A 17,499-nucleotide genomic window follows, 5' to 3' on the forward strand; every position below is an offset into this window, starting at 1 on the left:
TATTATTATATATTATTAATTATAGCTAGTTACTATAGAATTAATTATTAAAAATTAGATTTTTTGGCTTTTTACTAGGGAAAAGTGGCTCAACCGCTGACCTGGCTCATCTGCTGTCCGTGCACTGTAGCATCTATGCTAATTGTGAAACAATGGGGGCTAAAACATCACCAGCACTGGAATCTTCAGCTGGCTTTCATCTCGAGAAGACAGGCATCACTTTGACTATTTTACTTTTCACTTTTATGAAGCAACTACTCATCTACGTATCTAGGCATGACCATACATTAATCACGACCCCTGATTCATCCCACCCAACGCGAAATTATCCTGCCTCAGCTCCTCCATCGCCTCATCGGTCAACCATGTCTTCTGTAACGCTCCCAGGCTCATATAATCTCCCCGCAGCCACCTCCCAGCTTCTATTAATGGCCCTACCGAATCTTCAGCGGCTGCAGGAACGAAAAACGCCCAAGGTACCAGCGCTCTGCATTGCCTCAGCCACTTGAGGAAGTGATTGGATCTGCGTTCTCGTGTCCAGCAAAGTGTACATGGTCCCCGTGCTGACGGATAAAGAAAGCGAAATACGAAGTCGCTTCTTGCTGACCATGGTAGCGGGAAGGTATGTGAATGCGGGCGATACGGGACGTCGCTCACCGGATTGGTAGATGCCATCTCGTCTTTGTTGAACGAGTAGACGGAAGCAAGTTGAAACTCTATGTCGCTGTGGCTTTTAGGGGGTGGAGGCTGAATTGCAGAGAGACGGCGACTATCAAGGTTGAGACATATATAGCCTTCCCTGCCGTATCGACTCAGACATTTATATGTTCGTACGCATCGCCTCGATCATATCGTTTGCCGTTCATACAGTCGGTCGTTCAAGCACTAAAGTCTCTTCGTTCACCTTCTTCCTTCCAACCATCTCAAGTTCTACCTCACTATCTTTCTCAACGTCACAATGTACATCTCCATCCTCACCCTCGGCCTTCTCTCCACCTCCGCTCTCGCCATGCAGGCCTTCACCAACGCCGACTCCTTCGGCGCCATGTTGAAGCGCGGAGACGCCATTGCGAAGCGCCAGGGCTATTACCCCAATACCAACACCTGCGGCCGTGGCGATACGTGTGAGAAAGCCTGCGGGCCGAACCAGGTTCAATGTCCTTCCAAGTCCCTGACGACACTGTACTGCCATTCTTCCATTGATGGCTCGCATTGTTGCAGTGACGGGTCTGGAAGTAAGTCCCACCACACCTTTTCCAACTTTCTCCCGTTAAATGCTTCCGGGCTCAAACGGCCACCTGCTAATGGGGCTTTGCAGAGTCTTGCCGCAAAGGCTTCTATTGTACTTCCGACGGCGCTGGAAAGACATATTGCTGCCCTGACGGCATCGATACCCCAGAGTGTGCCCGACAGTACTCACTCACTGTGTCTCTGATCCGCGAGTCTAGCACTGCTGCCTTTTCGTCTGCCGCTGGGTCGAGCGTACTTCCAGCCGAGACTCCGGTTACCTCATCCACGCCGATCCACGTATCAATCCTTCCGACCGGTCCTACTTCCCTGGTCGTGCCGACTGGTAAGCCGAACGCTACATATAGCGGCCCGAGCCTGCCTGAGTTCACTGGTGGTGCGTCGAAGATTGTTGGGGCGGGTATGGTGATTGTAGCTGGTCTTGCTGGTCTTGTTTTCTTCTGAGTCTACGTGCTGAGTGATATTGATGGATTGCATCTTGGATCGAAGCAAGTTGGTTGTAATATGTTACAGTAAAGGGTCTCTTTACAGCTAGTTCATGCGTGACAAATCGTCATAATCATCTATTAAGCCCTTCGTCTCACAATACTAGTAATCTCAATCTATGCCATTCAATCACGCCGAGAACAACGATGAGAGGATGATTGAGAATTCTACGAGGGTTGGTCGGGATTAGGAGTCCTCCTTCCTCACACTCACAATCTCACTTTCGACTCCACACTGATTCTTCCCACCACACGATTACCCCAACAACGAACCAAGCTAAAGTATATACCGAAACCCCTTATTATCAATCTCAGTAACATCCAGCATGCCCGCTTCAACCGCCGCCTTCTCCTCTTCATCGGTCAGATGAATTCCGCTCGCGGATTCGCGATCGCGCTTCTTATTAACCGACCACATGTACGCGTACAAAACTAGGACGGCTAGGAGTTTGATAGTGTAGCCAACGAGCATCCTACCAGCATCACGTCAGCGTCACTCAAAAATGCAAAAGAAGAGCTCAAGAACCAAGTTGGAGGCCGAGACTTACGCAACATATGCAGACTTGTACCCGGGCTTCTCACTGTCCTTGAAAGTCTGCGGGCCAATGATATTGCCCACGCAATACCCCGTGAAGAGTGCAGCGCCAGTTAACTGCTTCTTAGTGTAGCCGGCGATGTTGCTGCTGATGATGGTCAGGCTCATGCTGAAGCCCAGGCCCTGGAAGTAGCACATCCACAGCGCGACCAGGCGGCCCCATTTATTGCTCGCAGGAAGTCCGACGAGCAGGCCCGCGCCGATGATGCAGATGATGTTGGCGACAGACATGGTGATGCAGCGGCTGTTGGGCCAGCGCGTGCAGATGACGCCGCCGGCCAGCAGCGAGAGGAACTGCACTGCGCCGCCGGGGATCTGCAGGTACTGCGTGCCGAGCGTGTCGACGCCAAACGACTTGATGATCATGGAGCTGAAGCTCGTCAGGGCTGAATTGGGTATCTGAGCGCCTGTCGCCATGATGAAGAGGATGTAGGTCTTGGGGTCCCGGACAGTTTGCCATGCTTGGTACTTTTTGAAGTGCTTGTTCTTGACGCCCTGGCGGTTGCCTGCGACGCGCTCGACGGCGATGATGCGTTCCCTCTCGGTCAGGAATTTAGCCGTCGTGGGGAGATCTGGGAGGAAGAGGAGCGTGATGATGCCCATTAATGTGCTCGCTGAGCCGAAGATCAGGAAGACGTACATCCACCGCGGCAAACCCGTCTTGATATGTCCAACTGCGTAGCCGATCAGGCCGCCGAACATGGTGGCGATGCCATTTGTACAATAATATGCTTCTAGTCGAAGCGGCTGCTCAGCAGATGTGTACCACATGCTCATAATCAGCACGAAGCCTGGGTTAACTGTCGATTCCAAGAAGCCCAGCAAGAAACGATTCGCAGCCGTGCCCGCAAAATTGTGACATGCGGGCGTAGTCATGAGGATGATGCCCCAGCCTAGAATAGCAGAGTGTTAGCAAACATACACGTAGGTTAGTATTTAAGCTCACCAAGCGTGCAGCACCCAAGAAACTTGGCCATCGGGAGGCGCTGGAGTAAGTACCCGGCCGGCCACTGGCCAACAAGGTAGCCAAAGTAAAAGATACTGCCTTCGAAGCCATCAGTCCTGATCTCAACCAAAGTAACAACAAAGTACGCGATTGGAGACACGCACCCAACCACTGATACCCATTCTTTCCCAGCTTAGTCCCCTCGATAAAGCCGAACGCACTCGCATAATTGATCCCGTTCTTATCGAGATACTGCAGCAAATAGGTAAAGAAGAGAATCGGCACAATTCGCATGTCGATTTTCCGGAGCGCTTTCTTCGCCTCTGCGTGCTCGAATCCCAGGCCGCGGTTGTTCTTGTACGCCTCGTATGTATCGTCGAACTGCGAGGAAGCGCCAGAGGGAGGGATGGTCGGCGAGGGCTGTATGACCTCGATGTCCTTGTCCAAGGGAGTAGAAGCCGCCATCTTGTGGAGCAAGTCTCGAATCTTTCAGTTCACCAATTGTCTCAATGGGCGGGGCGAAGACGAAGACAAGACAGGATCCAAGGACACGACGAAAGCAGCTTCTTAGGCAAGCTACACGAAGGATTCCAACAGCCCATGTCAGCGGAGGAGCGTTACCAATCTTCTCGTGTGCAAATGGCCCGGCTCTGCAGCTACATGGGCTCCTTGGACGTCCCAATGCCTGGATGCCTCGCATGAGTCTACCCAGGTCTTGGATGTAATAACCACAAGAGCTTAGTGACGACACAAGAGGGCGGCCATCATTGGCGGCTGCAGCAGCGTGTGGGGTAGATGGGCGTGGAGACGGTATTGGAGGATGGGGTGCGGATGCGATCACGACATCGCAAGGTAGGTTGACGCGAGAGATGGCCCATGGAAGGGGAGAATCTGCGGGTACAAGTATCCGAAGGAAAGGTGTTTTTATAAGTTGCGATGCATTGTGTAAACTACGTTACTGCCTTGATATTGTGTTAAGATGCTGGGTATAGCACTTAAACTGTAATTTTATACTGGTTTCCCCTACGTTGGATGATCCGCTCTTGTAGTGTTGGCTCTACTTTTCAACATAGTAGAATTTCGCTAAGACAGTTAAGGTCGAAAAACTACCTCGCCCTCGGAGACTAGTAACGACCTCACAGATTGACAATGAAGCTTCCGCGACAGGGGTATAATCATAAATCATGGGAATGCAGTGCCATACTAAAGAGTTTGGTATTGTATCTAAGTCATTACTCTAATAATGCATTGGCAGCCGTGTCTATCGTGTATGAAGCTCGTTATCCGAGCGAAGCGAAAGGGTATTGCAGATGCCAGTCCCATGATTTTGAAACGCCGTACTAAGGGGACTTTTGAACGAGCAAGGCGTGAACGCTGAAATGCGGGATGGAGATGCGGAGAAGAGTCGACAAATGTACATCTAGATGGAGATGGAAGGGAAGATCAAGTAGCCGAGGCTAATGCGTCGAATCCAAGTCGACGGTGGAAGACTCGCAGCGCTTGCGGGCCAACGCGTCGGCGCAATCGAGATGATATGAGTTGACCCTCCTCACGCAGCTCATATCTTCGCCTGTCTCAGGATCGGGCTCTCTTGCTGTAATCTCAGCAGCTCTCTCTGCTCGTGAAACACCTGGCGTGCCTTCTCGAGCACCATCTCAAACCCCTCTTTCCCCATGGCAGCATTCTGCTGAAATCGCTCAACAGTGAACTGCTCTATGCTGTTCTTGATCTTCTGCCAGCCGCCACACAACGCCGTGATTTCCGCTCTCTGCGTGAATTGTGTTTTGGGCCGTGATGCAGAGTTGGAGGGCGCAGGCTGGTAGGTGCAGGTTTCGCGAACGTTGAGCAGGTCGGCCCAGGTCACGTTCATGGAGCACAGTGTGAGTTTCTTGGCGACGGGGTCGACGTAGGAGGTTTCGTAGACCATGGACGTGTCTTGGCCGCCGAGGATGCAGTTTATCCACTTTGGCGTGGATTGTTGGCAGGTGATGAGGCGTTCTGTTCGTAGCTGCGGAATCACTATTAGCATATTTCCCTAACGTTGCTTGAGGTTGCGCGTCGTGGTGAATTTTTTGGGATGAATTGTTGCCAAGGTGCAGGCATGTGAAGTCACTTACAATTCCTGTCGCAGGATCTACCGCCCGGCTTAACGTGTCGACGGCGATGACATGCGGCGTCAGCTCATTCCACGGCCCGTATTTTTGCCAGTTGTTTGTCGAGACTTCCTCCCATGAGTAGTCGAAGTCTACCGTTTGCTGGAAGTACTTCATTGTGATCGTGTGCCGGTAGTCCGGTGTCGTGCTCGTTGATCGTTCCGTGTAGACGCGTCGTGTCTTGGGAATGTGAGCGGGGTGAGTGTTGAAGGTGATGGGCCTCGATGGCGCGTGTATAAGGGTGGTATGAGGCGGTGAAGAGTTGAAGTCGTGGAGGAGGGTTGCTTGTAGAAAATGTCGGTAAAGGGCAAAAAAGCAAGCGCCAGCAGAAGCTCGGTGCGCGATAAACCGCCGATCGGGGAAGTGCGGAGCCCAACGCTTATCACCCGGGATCAACTTGCATTCTAGAGAATTTGATTGGAATGCAATTGGGACGACTTGAGAGTTGCGATAATGGATAGATGAACAGATGAATGCAAGAGTAAAGGCACTGATGATGTTGATGATGGTGAAGCGATAACAGACTCTGCACACTCAAGAAGGGCCTCCTATCTCGCCCAGCAAAGCAGCGTCACTCACCGCAGATCTACAACGAGACAAGTACGCCACGCAGGTTGCAAGCCATGTCCAGTTGCAAGCCAGTCTAGAAGCGACCTGTTTCCGCCAACGAGAGACGCCCAGATGCAGCCTTATGCGACATGCTCTACGCACGTCGAGAGCCCCTCGGAGCGAACTTGCCCCTGTGTATGGCCCAGCCAGCCCGAATCCGCCCGTATGACGTCTCGGACGGGCCAGCAGCGCTCCTGTTGGCCGGACCGCCAGAGACTTTGACGCAGGGCATGGGGTTCCTGGAAGTACTGTGGAGAAGATTAGGTCCAGATGATGTAGCTCGTCCCTTTACATTTCAGGGTCCCGCGGTGTCGTGCGAGCAGGTTGTTGGCCGTGTTGTGGAGATTCTGGGTGATGATGGTTGTGGAGGGTGGATGGCACTAAACTTGCACCCCTGGATCCGTGCTACTCCCGAGTTGATAAGCGATCGCAAGGACAGCATCACGGTGTCTGCTCTGGCAAATTCAAGGAGCGATGTAGAGTTGAAGTTGATTCCGCGTTTACATATAGCAAACTGAATTACGCGGGTTCGTAGAATTGTAAAGGAGTGGACGCATGATGGCGGCGGAAATCAACAAACACAAGACACAGAGCATGAGTACGAAGAAAGCATAACCCATCGAGGCCAAACTCGATGGCAAACCATGTATTTTACGGTAGTGTAACCATGGTATATGGTTGGTATCATAACTTTTGTATGAGCGCCAGAACGCCAGACCATGCATATGCAAAGTGTGCAAGCAGCTTTCGATGCTCGTCTCCCCGTTCCCTTCCTAGAGTTCGAGCGCCTTCTTCGCCATAGCCAGCGCGCCGTCGAACGACTTGTTGCCGCCAATGAAGCCAGCAGCATGCACAAAGACACACCCGGGGATACCAGAGACCTGGTCCAGCTGCTCATCGCGGACACCCTTCCACGCGTCTGGCAGGTCCTTGCGGTTTTCAAAGCCACCGTTCTCTTTGCTGACAGCTCGAATGCGCCACTTTCCTTCGGGTTGGTCTTCAGGGAACAAAACGTACAGGACTTGCGGTGCGACGCCCGCTGGGATGGATGCCTCCTTCTCGAGGGTGTACATGTGATCGGCCCAGGGCATGCCCTCGTGAAGGACCAGAATGCGACCTTGCGCATCGTACTGGAACCGTGCGTCGTATGCCTGCTTGACCTGGTGACGAGCGGGCAGCCATGAGTTGGCGCGGTCGGTCAGCTCGAGCAAGAACTGCTCGCCGACGAACTGAGATGCCTTGGAAAAGCGCATGTCCTCCTCGGCCTGCTTTGCCTCGGGGGTTTTGGTCTCTTCAGCGCTGGCAGAGCGGGGCCCATAGTTGTAACGATTGACGACGCTCGCAATGCTGAAGCCGCGATCCTCAAACTTCTTCTCCAACCCCGCTTGCGCCAGATCCTTGGGCGCAATAACGTTGACACCGTTGTCGTTGGCATCAAAGGCCTCAATGAAGTCCGTGTACAGCTTCTCAAACAGGATATCGCGGTCTTGCCCTTGTAGGCCAGTCACCGTGGTGATGATGTCCTTTCCAAAGTGCAGGTAGACGAGCCCCGCCGAGGAGAGCTTGGTGCTGTGGCCTGGGAAGACGGTGTCGAAGCCGCGCTGGTGATGGTCGTAGCGCTTGCTGCTGTCGTCGTACTCGCCGCCTACGTCGACGACGGTGTGGCATGTCGCGAGCTGGGCGGGGTCGCGGGTGCGGACGAGCTGGGAGTCGAGGTAGGTGGGCAGCAGCCGCAGCATGGCGACAGCGAGGGACTCATCGGCGTGGAAGTGGCCGCTGCAATGCCGCAATCAGTCTCAACGTGTATCAAGATGGGAACCTATGTGAGGGCTTACCTGTGTGTCCCAATCAAGGGCGCCTCCACCTTGAGCTTTTTGGCGGGGTTCTCAGTGGCCATTGTGCGTGTAAAGTTGGCAATGTTGTAGTAGGTAGTGACAGGCTTGAAGGAATTGAGCGGGCTTCTCGTTGCGGTTAAGAAAATAGGTCGCAGCTTGAGCATTCAATGGCAGTGCGTAGTGCTTCAGAAAGTTTCAGTAGCGGCGCATAAGAGGGTCATCAGTCCCGCGGCGAGGCTACGCTTGGCGCATCTAGCAGCAATCTGATCTGACGTTGCGGGCGCTACGCAATATTGGGTAAAAATATCAATCAACAACCTTGGTCTTGTTCACTCTCTGCTGCCAGAACCTGGGTCATCTTCGTCAGTCAGCCAGTACAGCTGCAACAGCATTGGCCCAGACGCCCCCCCAGTGTCTCTTAGCGCATCGTTACTGCATTGTGCGAAGGTGAAATATCCCGGCAGCCAGCACGCGACAGCACGCAACCACACGACGGCCAATGGTGCCTGGTCGCGCATTGAATATCCATAGCAGCCGCCTGCATCTTCCTCGCAGCCTGCCTGCTGCCTATACTACATATACCATACTCCAACCATCCCGCCTCGACCGGGATCCGCAACGCTCGAGCTTTCGGTGGAGATTCGACTGGCCCGTTGACACGTGAAGACACTTTACTTCTCTCCGCCAAGCGCCACGATCGAGAAAGCGAGGACCACAGACACGGCCCGCCTGCGCATCCCAAGTCGACCACGTCTCCAGCACAGCGACTCACGCCTCGAGTGACTTGCTTCAGCCTCGCCCGCGCACTCTGCGCGTCTATCGCGTCCGAGCATCTCCTCCTGTAGCTGCAGCGCACGTCAGCGGTCAAGCTCGTCACTGCACGAGCTTGGCGACCACGGCGTCCGCAGATGTGGCTCACCAGAGTCCTCTCCTCGACCACCTTCCTGGGCGCCATAATCTTCACCATCCCCTTAGCATTCGACATTGGCGGCCGCACCTGTGGCCTTGCCTTTTCCCTCTCCCTTAGCGTATACTACTTCCTCTACTCGTCGCTGCGCCTGGCCACACCCGACACCTCGAGGCTCCGATGGGCCCTGTGCAATATAATAGCGTGGGCACAATGGCTGGCAATCCCCACCCTGTTGATCTGGAGCCTGAACAAGTTCTCCATCGACGCGAGCAGCAACTCCGGCTGGGTGGAGCGCACCTTTGGCGGCCGGAGATCAGACTTCAAGACGGTGAATGAGTGGATCTTTGGAAGCCAAGGGCTGCTACAGAGTGCCTCGATAGCCGCCTGGGACAAGACGCTGAGGTACAGCACTCCGGTCTTTCAGATTGCAGAGGGCTTCTGCAGCTTGTTGGTCATCCAAGCCGCTGGCCAGATCACACGATGGGTGGTGAACCGCGAGCGCGGCGACAGCTGGATGGTAATCTATCCTCCCAACAACTACCACGTTGCAGCTACTAACCACCTCAACAGATCGGCCTCCTCGTCACCTCCGCATCCATCATCTCCACCTCTGTCTATTTCCTCTGGCGCATCACCACCTTTCCCGAAATCAGCAACGTGGATGCCATCCTCATCGGCGCAGCCATCACCACCGCGATATTTCTTGGCGGATGGGGCATCGTCAGTGCTCGGGGCAACCCCGTCGAGTCCTCGTTGCTGGTATGGCTCCAACAACACCCGTCCCTGATATCAGCTAACACTCTCCAGTTCGCGTACGTGACCCTTTGCATATACCAGATCTTCACCGACTACCAGCCGTCGCCTGGCTCTATTGCCGCAGCGAACGCCTACTCTGAGCCCGCTCTTCCTCCGCTCCCACCCATCATTATGGCCTCCTATACCACGCTTCTTCACGCTCTGGGCTCTCTTCCCACTATTGCCCACACCGGCTTCAATCTCATGGTCGGCGCCATCATGACCATTACCCCTTCGGTCATCATTTCTCTCGCCTATCGCGTCTTCGTCATGTACGCAGCCGCGCGCATAATCCCAGCCATAAGAGAGAGCGGTGCCAGAGCCCTCTCACAAGAACCAAGCCTGGACGATGACGACGAGACGTCCAAAATCCTTGGCTTCCTAACTTGGTTCAGTCCGAGTATCATCATCGCCGTCTACACCAGTCTGCTCATGCAGCACTTTGCCAGCGGAAACGGCACCAATGGCAGTGCTGCGACAGGGGAATGGTGGACCACCCAAGGAGGCGACGCGGGTGGGAACATGTGGCGATGGGTCAACCTCGCCCTCACCATGGGCTTGTATGCCATTGAATTGAAAATCTCTAATGCTGACGACGATGGCCGGTTGACAAGTCACTGGAAAACAGACTAAACCAAACGACGTGTGCGCACGCCTCGCCAACCCACAAACCAGACAACAGCCCCAGAACGGGCCTCGACGGGCAGAAAGAAGCAGCCGTCAGTCACGTCACGCACAACGAGGAGGAGTCAGAAATTGCCTCGTTCGAGAGCTTTTGAGCATTATGAGCTCAGGGAAACGCAGATACAGAATCTTTACGTAAGGGGTGCTGGTGGGGGAGGAAGTGGAGGTGGATTCCCCGTTTTGTCTTAGCAAGCACGAGCACGCATTTATCAGAGCAGATACCCAGAATTTGAATCGTGGCTTTTGTTAGTTTTGTCATCCTTTCTTGTACTTTTGATATCAGCATTGCGAGTGGGATGATGGGGGTGTATATATAAATGGGTTGTTGAGTGCAGGAGTAGTAGCGAGAATAAACAACGAATATTCTGTTATTGCTCAGTTTCATATTCCTTTCCTATTCTTCTTGTTGTTGCCATGTATGTGTTAACTATACATACCCACCGTCCATGAAAGCGCACCTCAACCGGGTACGCCCACCGCATATGCAATTTTAAGTGAAAATATTGACGTAGACCTACCTACATTGTAACAGTAGCCATCTTCCCAGTTTACTTACAGCAAAGCCTTGCTCTCGCTCGCTCGCCCACAACGTCTTAAGGCAGCCAGACAAGGCAGGAAGAAAGGACGCAGATGCAATCCGCATGCCTGTGGATGTTGCACCGCACCGCGGCAAGATCCGCGAGTGAGTACGTACGTACGTGTCTTGTCGACACGGCATCACGTCTGGCTAGAAGAAGTAGTGGATAGTTTTACCGTGTTATGCGAGTGTGCTTCGCGCTCATTGGTGGGCGAGGCCAGTCGGAATGGTTGTGCCAGCGTATCATCGGGCGCTGTGGAACCGCACGGCGAGCGAGGCGTTTACCAGCAGCAGCGGGTTTTCCTGTGCAAGGCTGGCGGCAAGGCGGTCATGGCTCGACGTTTGATATTTGTTAAGCGCTGGGGTAGGCGCTCTCCTTTTCGCGGTGGAATATTGCCAGAGCTGGAATGACATGCTTTGATGCGCAGGCCATGGTTTGCTGGGTAGTGGGTGAACTGTAGAACTATGGAAGGAATGGGGGGTTGTTCACGCGTTATCACATGTTTGGAGGTTTTGGTAGGAAATTAATACGCGCAACAATATTGCTACTGTAGTCGTAATACCTCGTGGGCTCTTTTTCCTGCATGAGCCACAGAGCCATCCAATTCGCTAGATAGCATGACTATGGGCGGCTGTTGGAACTCTAGAAGGTGACGCCTTGAATCAACCCTGCCGCACATCAGCGTCTACGTCCTGTGAAGAAAAGCCACAAGAACGCCTCTAGAGCGTCCAAGTCAGCGTAGACATGTACCACGAGGGCCAACGTAAGATGGCGAACGAGCAAGAATTCGACTACGCAGGAGGAGGACTCGGTACCGTGCACCTGGGTCAACGCGAGGGAAGGACCCAGCGTTCTAATCATAGGTCAATACTTGGGGCCCAGCAGTGAGCCCGAGACCGGGCCGAGCGGCGACAGGAAGGATGAGTTGATGTGGGTTGTTGCCTGTGTGAACGCTTGGTCCTTCCTACGCCGCATACGCAATACAAAAAGTCTCTTGTCGCCAACTATCCCCCACTGCATGTGACAGCAGACGGGTGGCGTGTGATTGCGAAGCCATTGGCTGCAAGTTGTAAACTACGGGGTCAGCCTACTAACGTAGAAGCGGTGTCAAGGTGCGTCGAATTCCGATTCCACGCGCCAGCGGCCCTCACAACGTAGAAGGAGTTCACCTGGAGATAAGCGAGCCTACAGCTGTGGTTTCACGTACGTCAATACGCCGTTGCGGTGATCGGAATGTGCGAACTGCCTGTTAATCAGAATGTCAGTCAGAAGTAGTACAAATGTATTACGTCCGTTTTAAGAGGCACTCGCGCCGCAATCTAGGTATGTGCCGTCATTACTACGCTCGGCCTTGCACGCCGGTGAGAGAATATCCTGCCATGCAGGGCGAGAAGTGACACGTGCTCCATGATAGTACTGCTCGTCAATCGTTTTCATAATCATCTAGGCGGGTACGCTGTCGACACCGCAAGCTGGCGGACGACGACGCGTGCGATAAGCGCGTAGGTCCGCGCTTGTCCGCCAACAGCCACAGTTTTGAGACATGACTCGGAAGCGGCAGGATTAGACGACGATTAGCGCACCGTTCCCGTGAGCGGTCTGATGCTGGCGCAAAGACCAAGCCCTAGTAAGAACAACAACGGGTAGCGGTAATGGCGGCGCTTCGAGGTTACGCCCCGTTTACGAGCGCGGTTAGGTGGGCGTCAGTTGTCTTTATGGTGCATGGCGTAGTTTAGCAAACTAGATTACTGGCTGTCCCGCCCACGAATGCTTGGGCGCATGACCGATCGACAGGAGGAACGAAGGTTAGCATACGACGGCTAAGATGGTGCTGAGTCGTCCCTTTAGCCGAGGGGTGTCGCGGCTCTTGGAGTTATATATTGGCGGGCGGGCGCGGGTTCGTGAGGCGCAAGGCAACGAGTGGGTGCAGACGAAGCAGGCGCGTGCAGGGTTGGATGTGAAGAAAGCGGGCCGAAGAGCCAACCATGGGCGGCATGAGGCTAGGCAGAGGAAGGCAAGCAAGCAGGTGTGGAACGTCAGGCCGCAAGAGAATAGACTGGAAGCGTGAGAGAGGGTGGCAGGGCAGGGCATTGGTGGTGAGGCTATAAGCCTGACGACGCAGCACACCAAGAGGGTGGTGGTGTGGCGTGGGATGGGATGTGGTAAATGAAACCATGGACGGCGATGGTTGAGTGCCTTCTTGTTCTGTCCTGGTGGGTGAAACAGGACAGGACAGGACAGGACAGGCATGCGGGCGGGCGGTTAGGACGAGGCAGTGCCCATGGTTTGTTGCATACCGTACCATAGCATACATCGCATACCATGGGCAGGCCCCTTTGTGGAAGCGCGCGGGACCAGTGGGCGATACGCAGGAACGGGGTGCTGACGACGACGACGACGACTGCTGAGCAATGATTCGCATACAGCACTGTTGGTGGTCGCTTCGAGAGCGGCCATGAGCGATGAGACTGGATGCCTGACTGACTACTACTGCGTAGAGAGCCCTGGAGTGCGTGAGAGAGAAGACGCGCCTATACCCAGCAAGAGAAGTGTCGCGCGTTTGACGCCGCAACGAAGAGGGACGACTGGCCCGTCGAGGCTAGCAGAGGGGGGGTGGGTGAGAGGGGCTCCCCCCCGCGGCGGGCGAATCAGGGCGGGTGCAGGGTGACGGTGTGCCCAGGCCAGGTGTGAAGGACGAGCGCGGCGTTCCGCGCTGGCTGCAGGCCTGCTAACGAAATCTGACCGAATGATCCTCGTCTGCCGTGACGCCGGGAGCGCTGGGACGCACAATGCCACTCTGCGGCCTGAACCCCCCTGGTCGCCCTCTGGCTCGACATACCCTCCTCTACACCCAGCGACGAGCTTTAGGGCTGTAGACGCGGTTTTTTCGCCAAAAAAACGTGGCAGAGGCGGCAAAGGCAGGGTCTATATGTATAGAGTCGAAGGAACCGCGTCTCTGGCCCTTCTATGGCGCCTTCGCTCGAGGTTCTCTGCGGGCTCGGGTGGCACAATACACGCGGGGTGCAGGGGCGGCTGGTCCACGGGCCAATGAGGCAGGCGGGGCCAGGGCCCGGGGGGCTGTCGCTGCAGCACACTTCTTCTGCAAGAGCGACCGGCCCTGCAAGTGCATAGTCCACCCTGTCGCCAGCAGAAGGAGCGAACAGCCGCCGCCGCCCTCGGTCAGTCATCTCTTTGCTGCTGCTGCTTGCTGCTGTTGCTGCTGCTCGTCCGCTGGCAGCTGCGCCTGGCCTCGGGTCGCCCCTCCCCACTGTACGTTATAGAACGCTGCTTCCATCAACGGTTGCGCGCCTTTTATTATTATATACCCACCAACCGCCCTGTTGCCGTCACGGGTGGATCCATCGCTCGCCCACCATCCATCTATCTATCCTATCCTATCCTATCCTCATCCTCAAACAACCACATTCTCCCCCGCATCGTCTGGAGAACCCCATCATCATCTATATATCCAGTACTCTCTCTCTCTCACTCTCTGTGTGTGTGCAACAAAAACACTCCCCGCTTGGTCGTGTCACGCTCCTCCACTTTTTGCCTCATACTGCAACCGTCCGCTAGGACTAGTCCAAAGGAACCTCGTCGAATCACCCTGCTGCACTCTTGCGAGGAACCAGAAAAATCCCCAGGACGACGAATCCACACTTCCACCCAACACGCGTAGCCTAGCCTAGACCAGCAGTCCTCTTCCCTCTTCTTTTGCATCTTCCCTCGCGAGACTCCACATGGTATTGGAGTCATCCCGCCCTTGACGTCTTGGGCTAGTCGGCTCGGTACTCAGTTACTTCCTTCGTAAACCATCAGACCATGTCGACCACACTGCACATGCCCGCCTTTAACCCGGCTCCCTATGGCTTGAAGGAAAAGACGGTCGAGTCTTTTGCCCCTGCATTCACGTCCGTCAACGGCCGCTCCTCTGTAAGCCCCGTCTCCACCGACCAACAGCCCGCGAGACCTGCAGAAGCCACGCCCTGGACCCAACCACCTGACAACAGCTACCGCTCCTCCACTGACTCTGCCTCTCCCACCATCTCCAGTGGGGATCGCTCCCCTGAGAGCCTCAACAAGAGGAGACTCTCAGGATTCGATCAAGACGGCGCCCGCCCCCGTCCCAGTCCAGCCGCTACAGCCTCAGCTCCACGCCATCTTTCCGGCCCCTACCAGCCTGCCAGCCGGGAAGAGACACCGCGAATGGACCTTGCCCAACAGCACACCTTGGCCCCATTGGACCGCCCGGTCGCTGAGAGGCGATGGGCTACCGAACCTCGTGAAGTGCCCCATAATGGCTACCAAGAACTGCAGCATCGTCACCCACGTTCGACAGAGTCCGTCCAGAATGGCATGCCACCAGTGTCGCATGCCTCTCTGGCTTCCATCAGCAGCCTAAATAGCCTTGGAGATGCAAGTACAACTGAGATGACTCGAGCAGGCGTGCAAGTGGAACTGAAAAAGAGAAAGCGGGTACGTCGTGTTCGAGAGAGTTTGGGACTATGCTGACTGTGATAGCAATTTGCAAACCGTACCAAAACCGGTTGTGGGACCTGTCGAAGGAGAAAGAAGAAATGCGACGAAACCAAACCTGAATGTACGTTCTAATTCTTCCCCCTTACCATTCTACGTTACATGCCGTTAACACCCAGAGCAGGCAACAACTGTACACGGGGTGGCTTCATTTGCGAAGGTTATGCACATAAAATCCCGTGGCCTAAGAACGGCGTCACGAAGCCTCCTCCTCCTCCATTACAGGCTAAAGAGCGAATGGCCGCTGAGGGTGCATCCGTCTACGCCAGGTGTCCGGTCTGCACTCAAATCCACATCCCGCACTGTGAACAGCCAGCTCGCCAGAGCATCTATCCGGAAAATCATGCACCTAGTGCAGTCGAAGGTGTCCGCAGTCGACCCATCAACGTTGAGGAGCATGAGCGCAAACCACCGGCGCCAAGCAGTTGGGGTACGTATGGTCACATTACCAGCACAATCATCTTCAGTACACTTCAAGTCCTTCGCAGTCCTTGATTTGCCAGATGGGATGAAAAGTGCACTCCAACCCCGCGCCGCACGCCTTGTTAATTTCCCAGTTTCTGTGCTGACTGTACACTGCAGGAAGTGGCTGGAATGAACCTCCACCGCCCCCACCTCGTGTTTCTTATCCCCCAGAACAACCACCTGCTCAGTACCCCCAGCCCCAAAGTGCCGCGACTCAGGAGAGACCCCCTTCTCACGATCGCCACGTATCGCAGACAAGCCAACCAGGCCCGCCACGTCAACACAATCCCCGAGTATATCACCATACACCGCAAAGTATGAGCCAGGTCGTTGGTACTTCGCCCGCCGTAGCAATTGAGCCTACAACGCACCATCATCATCAGGTGGTCCAGCACCCTCGCCCGGCGCCAATGGCGGCTCCGCCAAGTACTGCGCCGCCCGGACCGCCACCAACACACTACGCACAGCAGCCGCCAATGCAAAAGTCGGAAAAAGACAAAATGTTGTCTGGACAGCCCTTCCTGCCGTATGACAGGAAGTTGGCTGATGAGCGACACCTTTGCACCGGAGCAGTCAATCAGTTTAACAGCACGAGTAGTGCAGCGGTGAGCATCGCAAGGGATGAGCGCGGGCGTCATTTCAAGACGATTGTCGCGGCGAGATGGATCCCGCCCCGCAACACCGAACGTCACATAGGCGGCCATCTTGGCGGCAATGTGCACGTTACTGCCCCCTTCCATTGTGACTATGGCTACAACCTCTCCATCGCCGACAACGTTGTTATTGGGTCCCACTGCCAACTTCTCGACTCCGCTAGAATCGCCATTGGAAGAAATACTAAAATCGGCGCTCGCGTCACAATCTCGACAATGAAGACACCAACCGATACCAAGTTATTGAAAGGTAGCAATGGCACTGAGATTGCCCAAGAGGTCTGGATTGGCGAAAACGTCTATATCGGTGATGGCTGCATCATCGAAGCCGGTGTAAAGATTGGAGACGGCGCGATTGTGCGTGCTGGATCTGTCGTTGTCCGCGTAGGTTTCTGCAATCCACAAACGACGACGCTTTAGCTAATCTCTCCTAGGATTTACCCCGTGACTGTATCGCGCATGGGAACCCAGCATTCGGCTAATGGCACAGCCATCAAGCGAAATTCTTTCATCGCCCAATGTGCTACAAAAGTGCATTTAGGTGTTGAAAACGGCATGTGGACATTGTACCTCGTCAGGCACAAGTGAGCAATGATCCATGTGCACCATCTGGCGGCAGTTCGTCTATTTCCGCCTCCCAGGACTGCCCAACCATTTTCCTTTACGTATCATTAGGTCTGCGCCAACGTCAATTCTGTACATTTCAGTTTACGCGCCACTGTGTGGTGCTTGGAGTTGCTATGGCGTTTATGGTTTTGGAGGATACCCTGATTTTTGGTCATGTCTTTACAGTTCTCGGTTGCACATGATGATAAGAGGAGGAATGCGTATGACATTTACAGCATCGGTAAATATATCCAGCCAGAGATGGCCTTGCGTTGCGAATGTCGTCCTGCCTTAGTCTCACGCTACTTGCTGATTGATGCATGCACTCACTCCATTTGGCAATGAAGACAATTACTCAGGCCGCCTGTTGGAAGATAAGCAGAGGCGCAGTGCGCAAATCA

General features: G+C 54.5%; 7 protein-coding genes across 7 annotated transcripts; 3 read left to right on the forward strand and 4 right to left on the reverse strand.

Annotated features, from left to right (window-relative positions):
* Positions 1-757: 757 nt before the first annotated feature.
* K460DRAFT_1708 (uncharacterized protein) lies at positions 758-1,985 on the forward strand. The gene is made up of 2 exons (XM_040926956.1): positions 758-1,235; positions 1,319-1,985. The coding sequence occupies exons 1-2, from the start codon at positions 959-961 to the stop codon at positions 1,690-1,692; spliced, it is 651 nt and encodes a 216-aa protein (XP_040792227.1). The 5' UTR covers positions 758-958; the 3' UTR covers positions 1,693-1,985.
* On the reverse strand, positions 1,852-4,179 carry K460DRAFT_1670 (MFS general substrate transporter). The gene is made up of 4 exons (XM_040926921.1): positions 3,439-4,179; positions 3,275-3,373; positions 2,282-3,221; positions 1,852-2,206 (listed from the first exon to the last, which is right to left on the reverse strand). The coding sequence occupies exons 1-4, from the start codon at positions 3,737-3,739 to the stop codon at positions 2,011-2,013; spliced, it is 1,536 nt and encodes a 511-aa protein (XP_040792228.1). The 5' UTR covers positions 3,740-4,179; the 3' UTR covers positions 1,852-2,010.
* Positions 4,180-4,832: 653 nt separating this feature from the next.
* Positions 4,833-6,268, reverse strand: K460DRAFT_349834 (MSF1-domain-containing protein; the record flags this gene model as incomplete). The annotated part of the gene is made up of 4 exons (XM_040931445.1): positions 4,833-5,282; positions 5,392-5,953; positions 6,007-6,013; positions 6,139-6,268. 4 exons carry the CDS (start codon positions 6,266-6,268, stop codon positions 4,833-4,835), a joined length of 1,149 nt encoding a protein of 382 aa, XP_040792229.1.
* A 541-nt stretch (positions 6,269-6,809) lies between these two features.
* K460DRAFT_349835 (MYG1 protein-like protein) lies at positions 6,810-7,933 on the reverse strand (the record flags this gene model as incomplete). Its single annotated transcript, XM_040931446.1, has 2 exons — positions 6,810-7,812; positions 7,872-7,933. The coding sequence occupies 2 exons, from the start codon at positions 7,931-7,933 to the stop codon at positions 6,810-6,812; spliced, it is 1,065 nt and encodes a 354-aa protein (XP_040792230.1).
* Positions 7,934-8,779: 846 nt separating this feature from the next.
* K460DRAFT_274819 (ER membrane protein) lies at positions 8,780-10,209 on the forward strand (the record flags this gene model as incomplete). The annotated part of the gene is made up of 3 exons (XM_040927985.1): positions 8,780-9,298; positions 9,352-9,540; positions 9,589-10,209. The coding sequence occupies 3 exons, from the start codon at positions 8,780-8,782 to the stop codon at positions 10,207-10,209; spliced, it is 1,329 nt and encodes a 442-aa protein (XP_040792231.1).
* A 2,352-nt stretch (positions 10,210-12,561) lies between these two features.
* K460DRAFT_1745 (uncharacterized protein) lies at positions 12,562-13,422 on the reverse strand. Its single transcript, XM_040926995.1, has one exon. The coding sequence runs from the start codon at positions 13,258-13,260 to the stop codon at positions 12,712-12,714; it is 549 nt and encodes a 182-aa protein (XP_040792232.1). The 5' UTR covers positions 13,261-13,422; the 3' UTR covers positions 12,562-12,711.
* Positions 13,423-14,660: 1,238 nt separating this feature from the next.
* On the forward strand, positions 14,661-16,974 carry K460DRAFT_349837 (uncharacterized protein; the record flags this gene model as incomplete). The annotated part of the gene is made up of 5 exons (XM_040931447.1): positions 14,661-15,314; positions 15,360-15,438; positions 15,499-15,804; positions 15,957-16,876; positions 16,927-16,974. 5 exons carry the CDS (start codon positions 14,661-14,663, stop codon positions 16,972-16,974), a joined length of 2,007 nt encoding a protein of 668 aa, XP_040792233.1.
* Between the last annotated feature and the right edge of the window lie 525 nt (positions 16,975-17,499).

This window comes from Cucurbitaria berberidis (genome assembly GCF_010015615.1).
Source record: "Cucurbitaria berberidis CBS 394.84 unplaced genomic scaffold K460scaffold_1, whole genome shotgun sequence".
Classification (NCBI taxonomy): domain Eukaryota; kingdom Fungi; phylum Ascomycota; class Dothideomycetes; order Pleosporales; family Cucurbitariaceae; genus Cucurbitaria; species Cucurbitaria berberidis.

Bases quoted from the DNA above. Each gene is read 5' to 3' on its own strand.
- K460DRAFT_1708 (XM_040926956.1), top strand. From the start codon at position 959: ATGTACATCTCCATCCTCACCCTCGGCCTTCTCTCCACCTCCGCTCTC. The intron at 1,236-1,318 runs GTAAGTCCCACC...GGGGCTTTGCAG, and splicing joins TTGCAGTGACGGGTCTGGAA to AGTCTTGCCGCAAAGGCTTC.
- K460DRAFT_1670 (XM_040926921.1), bottom strand. From the start codon at position 3,739: ATGGCGGCTTCTACTCCCTTGGACAAGGACATCGAGGTCATACAGCCC. The intron at 3,374-3,438 runs GTGCGTGTCTCC...ATGGCTTCGAAG, and splicing joins GAATGGGTATCAGTGGTTGG to GCAGTATCTTTTACTTTGGC. The intron at 3,222-3,274 runs GTGAGCTTAAAT...CTGCTATTCTAG, and splicing joins TCTTGGGTGCTGCACGCTTG to GCTGGGGCATCATCCTCATG.
- K460DRAFT_1745 (XM_040926995.1), bottom strand. From the start codon at position 13,260: ATGCGAATCATTGCTCAGCAGTCGTCGTCGTCGTCGTCAGCACCCCGT.